This window comes from Macadamia integrifolia, chromosome 11, assembly GCF_013358625.1.
Source record: "Macadamia integrifolia cultivar HAES 741 chromosome 11, SCU_Mint_v3, whole genome shotgun sequence".
NCBI lineage: Eukaryota > Viridiplantae > Streptophyta > Magnoliopsida > Proteales > Proteaceae > Macadamia > Macadamia integrifolia.
Genome location: NC_056567.1, coordinates 24,849,666 through 24,856,993, shown reverse-complemented (window position 1 = coordinate 24,856,993; position 7,328 = coordinate 24,849,666). Strand labels below are relative to the sequence as shown.

Here is a 7,328-nt window from a genome sequence, read left to right as displayed (position 1 = left end):
GTCATCATATTGTATTATCATATCGTTGTCATGTTTGAGTTCTTTACATGTACGTACAATTACAATTCTGATTACTTATGATTTTTCTAGAAGCATATTAGGCGGCGATGAGCCACTAAAAGGTTAATCGGTCTCCACCAATTTAAGGCCCTACATTGTTATTGATCATTTAGGTACTTGGGCCTTGTAGGCTAGGGCATTGACACACTCCTATTTTGCCGGTAAGTTATAGGTCAACAATTGTGCTCATGGAAATTGAGCTATAAACCGACTAATTACCTAATAGGATATAAATAGAACTTAAACAACCTATAATCGGGCTAAATTAGCTTAAATGGGGCTAATCAAACTATAAATGTGGTGTTGATCAGTCTTCACCGGGCATCCATCGAGCTACCACTAGACATCGTTGCTGACCATTTAGTAATTAGGTTCGGCCCAGCACTAGACTGTTTACTAACCGATGGGTTTTGAGTCCAACTTATCCGGTCAGGCCTAATGGTGTGGGCCAGCATTTGACACCTCTAGTCTCATGTGATGATGAGAGAGATAGAAAGGGTGCTACTATACCCTCCAATAGGGGTGTCAATTCGTGGCCTGACCCGACTAAACCGATCGGGATCGACCGTTTATAGACCGGCCCGGCCCGGACCATTTATTAAACGTGTCAGGCTTGAGCCCGGCCCGGACCGTTTATTAAACATGTCGGGCTTGAGCCCGGCCCATTTATAAATGGTTAGTCTCAGTTTTTCTACTTGGGCCGTCGGGTGCCTGACCGAGACCGACCGAATAACGCCCGATCGAGACCGGCCTATTGTGCACCAACTTGGCCCGACCGAATACCTAATTTACCCCCCAAATTAAAGAATAAAAACTAAAAAGTAAAGACATGTTCACATTTTGAATAATGGTTATATTTGGTATTATTTATTGATTTATTGTCATTTTTTTGGACTTGCATGAGTGGGCCGGAATATAAGAGCACATTTTAAGAGGGCCCATTTAAAAAACGATTAAGCCCGTTTAACATTAAACATGTCTGTAGCCCCGTTTAGGCCTGACTAAAGCCCGATTAAGGTAGCTCGATTATAGCCTGAGGCCGACCAACCGAATATAAAATGTACCATGCCCTCAATAACTAAGCCCGATTAGTTAAATGGGCGGACACGGTGTAGCCTTTGAAAGTCTTCAAGCCCGATTAAGCCCGACCGAAATCGGACCGGCCCGACCGGTTGACACCCCTACCCTCCAACGTCTATTCAAAGATATTTTCCCTTAGGTTGTGTTTGTTTGTAGGGTTTTTGCTAGAGTGGGAATAAACGGTTAAAAAAGTTGTTAAGACTTTCTCAAAAAACATAGGAAAAAAGTGTTTGGTTAGTAAGGGTGAGTAAGTTCTTAGACAACCTCTGTAAGCCAGGATTTTCCCTAATGTTTGGGTGTCTTCTCCATCCCACCCCTTCAAAGTCCCACGGTTGAAAAAGTCTCCAATTGGCCAGATCCAGTGGACTAGTGTTGCCTTTTTCAAACAGGTTTCAGAGATTGATCTCTCCTTCATGAAGGTTTTGTTCTTTCTTGATGACATCTTCATCATCATCGCCTTTCACATTCAAGGTTCGTAATCTCGATTCTCATCGGGATCAATCTCAATCGATACCCATCTAAATTGCCCTGGATCAGACAGATTTACCCCTTTTAAACTAGTTTTATTATTTTTTTTCCCTTTGACGGCATAAATGGATGGATATTGGAACAGTTAGGACTCCAGACCGACACTGATTCGATTTTTGAAACCATGTTCACATCTTCAACTTCGAGCTTTTTTTCTTAATCCACTGGTTTCTTCCATAAATCAGCCTCTAATGACTCATGTCAACCTCTATGGATCCATTCCATTTGCCTAATAAAAGAGAAGTTGGGAGCTTTGGCCACATTCATTCATTAAGTTTAAACTTTAGGTGATGTATGGTTCCTGGTCTGAATAAAAGAGAAGTTGGGATCGATTGGCCTTAGTTTGGTAGGTGGGGAAAGGAATCAAACCAAAGAAATTGCTCTAACCTTCCACACAGTAACATGCTACGGAAAAGCAATCTCCTGGGAATATAGTAAAGATAAATGTCAGATGAAATAGAAAAGGAAAAGGGTTACATATTATTCAATATTGCTGCCGAGAATCTGTAGAAGGCTGAACGTCAGTCCTGAAAAATCACAGAAGGCAGAGGCTCGGAGGTGGCTTCAGGATTAATCCTCCGGCGCCCAAGTTAGAGACCCGTGCAACAGTGTTTAGAGAGTAATGGCGAGTGAGTGAACTTACATGGTTCTGTCTTCCGAGTTTCTTCTCATAGGATCATATCATGTAGAGTCCTACTACGAGACATCCTGCTCTTGATGAGCTTGAGGCGGTTTTGGAGGACTCCATACTTCATGTTTTCCTTCCTTCGCGGGGAATATTCTCTTTTCGGGTATTATCCCCCTTTAGGTAGATAGAGTCCTGGTACAACTCTGCTACTCAAAGAGGACTCAAGTCTCCTCGTGATCCCGATATCTGAAGTTCGTGGTTAGATGCGGCGTACTGTATATCCCCTGCAACTGGGTGCCACGTGTCCATACTTTATTGGGCGAGTAATTTAAACGTAACATTCAGCAACACAGACAGCAGTCATGAATAGCTAAATCATCCAATTAGGTCCAGTTTTGGCAATGGCCATTGAAGATGCCAATGCTCAGTGGTTATAACAAGATGGTGAAGTTTCCACTGGAGTCACCACGGTTGAGAAGATAATATGCTAGAATTCAGAGAGAGAAATGAAACCCTGTGATAGCACAATAGGATGAAGGAAACAGGAAGATTTGATCAAGGAACGGAACTGGGCAAAGGCAATGGTAAGTACTTGAAAGAAACTGCTTCCGAATGTGTGTAATAAATAGAACCTGTTAGATACATTTGATCATTGACATCAAGGAAAAACTATATTTCTATATGCAAATGAAAAAGTAAGATAATATTACACAAGATAAATATACAAGTTTCCATGGAATGTCTGTGATCAACCACAAACCCTCATCTAGCTGCATTTCCCACCTGCTGTGTATTTTACTTCAAGACTGTGACAGGAGCAAGCTCTCAAATTTTTAGCTCAACCAGTTTTTCCAACTTCATTTACTCCTGATAAAGATGAACCATGCGAAAAGTAACACGTTAGTATTCAGCAGTACTGCCGCATCATACCTGGATCAGAGGAGCATAGTTGCTGTGCTATACCTGAGGATTGTCAATTGAGGACGAAATAGCTTTTTCTTCCAACGATTCCTCCGAGATTCTCGCTTCTGATTTCTCATTTGAGTAACTGAAGAAGACGAATATAGTCAATGAATGAATAAGGACTATGCTGAAGCAGACTGGGCCATAACGATAAAGCTGATGCATGAGAATGGTGACAATAGCCACATATTATTTTCCAAGATTTAGAATCATTTGATAAAATGGCCAATTATGAGATGTTAACACAGGAAGCAAGGACTCATAACATTTTGGCCCACCAAGATCTCCATAGCCAGAATGGTTAACATCCATCACTTGACATATTCTTCACATCATCTCATAACCATAAGCTGGAGGTACATAAATGGTTCACACATGAAGTCACTGGTCTCAGAATAGGTTTTGATAGAGAAGCTTCCATAGTCATGCAGGCCCCAAGAACATTACAGCCTTTGTAACTCCCATCATGACATGTCATCAAATATTTGATGTATGATATCCGTACAGAATATCCTAACATGATTGGATGGATGTGAATTGATGTTTTTAAGCACGGGCCAGAATTTCAATTGTTCAAGAAAAAAGGTTGGCAGTCTGCATGATCCAATTGCCCGGTCCGACGATAATATTTCAAAATTTTAATAGATCTTCCAAGGAAAAAGGCCCAAGGTCTGATTGCGCACGGACTTTCAGTCCAATGGTCCCTTGAAATATTGGGAACATCTGTTCTATAGAAAATCTTTTTTAACAGGGATTGGTCACTGTATATCCAAGACCTCCTTGAAGGCTCACATATGCACTTCATTGTGGAGAATACCACAGTTTGATTTGGATGTAGCCAATGGAAGGCTTTAGAGGACCTCTGACTTCCCCATGCAGAAATGTTGCCCATGTAAGTGCAAAATATGTAAGCCTAGATAAGCAGGGTTTGGTCAAAACTGTAAGTATAATTCACTGATGGAATCAAGAACAAGAGCAGAATGGAATAGATGTCTTCCTCGGTATCGGGTTTGAATTTGCTGTGTACGAGAAAACTTGTCCTTGTTACAGAGGTTAGTGGCCGAATGGGAACTAAGTTGACAACAGTAATCAAGTCAAAAGCTTACGTTGAGAGTATGGTCACCCAGATTAGCTCCACACAGTCCACCCAAAGAAGCCTTTGTTCAACAGGTATCAGACCATAGGTAATTAGGTGTGCAAAAGGCCAAAGCTTCCATCCTGCCTGCCAAGCAAGTCATAGCAAATAAAATATGTTAATCACCATATTCCGCATCTATATGAAATAGTTAACATAAACTGGATTAAAATTCAAGCTCATAGCCAGATTTGAAATAAGAAGAATATAATGTCCAAAGTATGGGTTTGTACATTGAACATGATTCATTTCAACAGTCACAAAAATGTAAAACAACAACCTAAATTTAGATAAACAACTTTTATCATTTTGATAATTTAAGTTAGCCTGCTAGGCGTGCTTCAGTCGTACAAAGGATAACTCAGGAATACAAGAATCCTAGTCAGTCTTAATTTTACTAAAGGGTTCTGCATTCGAAGAACTCAAATCAGAAATAGACAAAAAGGTATATCAGAAGATTTTTTCTTACAGTGAGCAAGGGCCAAAATGTTGTTTTCAGTTCACTGAAAATACTGACTGGAGATTCAAATCGTAAGAAGCCCAGTACAACATAGTAGATGCTGTTCCAAATTACTGCCCATGCAGTTTGGTCAAAAACAACTTTAGCAGGGACCACCCACCAGTCCTGAAAAGGTAAAAGAACCTGGACAACAAAGGAATATGTTTCAGTCTTCCAAAGAGAATCAAGAAATAAGTATAGATAACTAGATAAAAACTCTAAAGAAAATGTGAAGGCACTCACTTCACAGAACTGGTAATAATAGTGAGAAAGGGAGCCATGAAGAGAGAACCCAACAAGGCCTGATCTGAACATTCGCGCTCTGTCAAACTCAAAAAGAGGTTTTCCTTCATAGCACTGCAAATTAATTAGGCTATTAGCAAGCAATGTAACAAAGACTAAAGCTGATCAGATAATTTTCGAAAATAAAGAACTAAAAGAAGATAGGAAAGAAACAAGATTCTCCTTTTAAGACTAAGTCATACCTGTGCAATCCAATCCCCCAGGGAGTAGACAACGCCGCTTATTACCATTTTGGCGAAAACAGGATTTTGTTTCAGAGCTTCCTCGTAAGCATACCAGTTGTGCTGGGGTGCATATCTTAGTATCTCATAGATAGTCCATCCCTAAGGAACATGAGAAAAGCACATGAGTTCCAATGAAAAACAAACAAACAACCAAAAAAATTGCTTCTTATAAATGGAATGACATTAAATACTAATTCCAGATTCCAGTTTCTAGAGATCGATGGAGGATCTTTATCTTCCACACAAAAAATTAATCCATTTTACCACCAAAAATATCATTTTTAAAACCCAATATAACGCTAAAATGAAGGAAAACTCTACCGCATTTAAACGGTATAAGGAATATGGGCAGAAAATCCTATCTGAATAGTCTTTTTTTCTGTTTTGGTAAAGCTATCTGAATAGTCCAAGACAAGGAGAAAAATCTGAGAACATCATTAATTGTGAAAAGCGATTAATCCAAAAAACAGCAGAATGAAACAACTTGAAATCGACTAACCAAACCTAAAATAATTTCAATGCAGGAAGACAAACAGCAACAGTAAAAAGCAATTTATTCTGAGAAAAACTTATGAAATATAGAAGTCCTTATTTTTCAATAAAAGGCGCATAAATTCGTCCAAAAGGGGGAAAAAAAAGAAGCACTTGACCAAAACCAAGAGCCAGCATTGAATTCTTACATTGCAGCTGATAAAATATGGAGAGCACAATAGAACTAAAGTACAATATCATTGAAATCGTTAAAAAACCAAAAGACAGATTAAATTAGACCAAAAAATTACAGAGACAATAATAGACCCAACTCAAAAATTAAACTGAAATTCCTCCGGGTCTCGGGTTAGGGGGGGAATGGGTGGAATGAATCTACAGTTTTAGCAAAGCAATCAACAAACTCATCACGAAACCATATGATATCACATCAGAAAGGAAGAGGGGAGAAAACGAAGTATAGAAACAATTTTAAATAATAATATAAAAACTAGTCTCTCTCCCTTCTCTTTCAGCCCAGCAGCAGTGATAGTAGTACTAGCAGTAGCAGGCCAAGGACTAATTACTAATGGGCAGGAAAGAAATAAATATCCACGAACTGTCTAACTAAAATGCATAATGAGTTGGGTGTGCCAAGTAATTCTCATCGTTACAGAACCCACATGAAAATTACAATTTAAAAGTAGTTCACGAATTTCAATTTCAAAAAGGGGAAATAGAAAGACTGAAAGGAAGAAGAAATAACTCACATGCCAATAATCACAGTCGATGGTGAGCATTTTAGTGATAGCGAAAGTACCAGCAGCAAGAACAATAGTGGCATTAATTGTTCTATTAATCAAAAGATTAATATATTCCTCCTCTCCCTTCCCCTCCGATGGAATGGACGAAGAAGAAGAGAACCCTCCAGCTCCCTCGAATGACAATCGTCCCTCATTAGCAAACCCAACAACCTGGTTTACGCTCTCTCCTTCTCTTTCACTTTCACTTTCCCTTTCAATTCCAACTATTACTCCATCTTGCTGGTCCGTCAAATCACTGCTCTGCACTGGAATTACATGTAGATCATCCGCAGCCGAACCAACAAAAAGAACCCTTCTCTTTCCTCTCAAGAAACTAGGATTCGCTGATTTGTGACATATGGAGAAGCTTTGCAGAGACGAACCAGCAAGACCCTTTACAGAAAAACTGCATCTGGGTCTCGACTCTCTGATAGATGTTGCGATGGGAAGAAATCTCTGGGTTGCGATACTATTTACGGAAGCCATGGCTGGCTGAGTTCGGGAAGAAGAAAACGACTGATAAGAGCGAAATCAACCAATCTGATCTTTCCGGTAGAGTTCGAAGTTTTTATACATGACTATCAATTTTCCACTGCGGATGAGGAACGCGGACCACAAATTGGAGAGTTGATTTTTC

At 39.6% G+C, this 7,328-nt stretch overlaps 1 protein-coding gene across 1 annotated transcript; it reads right to left on the bottom strand.

The window, feature by feature from the left end:
- Positions 1-2,885: 2,885 nt before the first annotated feature.
- Positions 2,886-7,303, bottom strand: LOC122092828. Its single transcript, XM_042663121.1, has 7 exons — positions 6,659-7,303; positions 5,379-5,519; positions 5,137-5,250; positions 4,864-5,037; positions 4,366-4,481; positions 3,260-3,344; positions 2,886-3,163 (listed from the first exon to the last, which is right to left on the bottom strand). The coding sequence occupies exons 1-7, from the start codon at positions 7,175-7,177 to the stop codon at positions 3,158-3,160; spliced, it is 1,155 nt and encodes a 384-aa protein (XP_042519055.1). The 5' UTR covers positions 7,178-7,303; the 3' UTR covers positions 2,886-3,157.
- Positions 7,304-7,328: the final 25 nt, after the last annotated feature.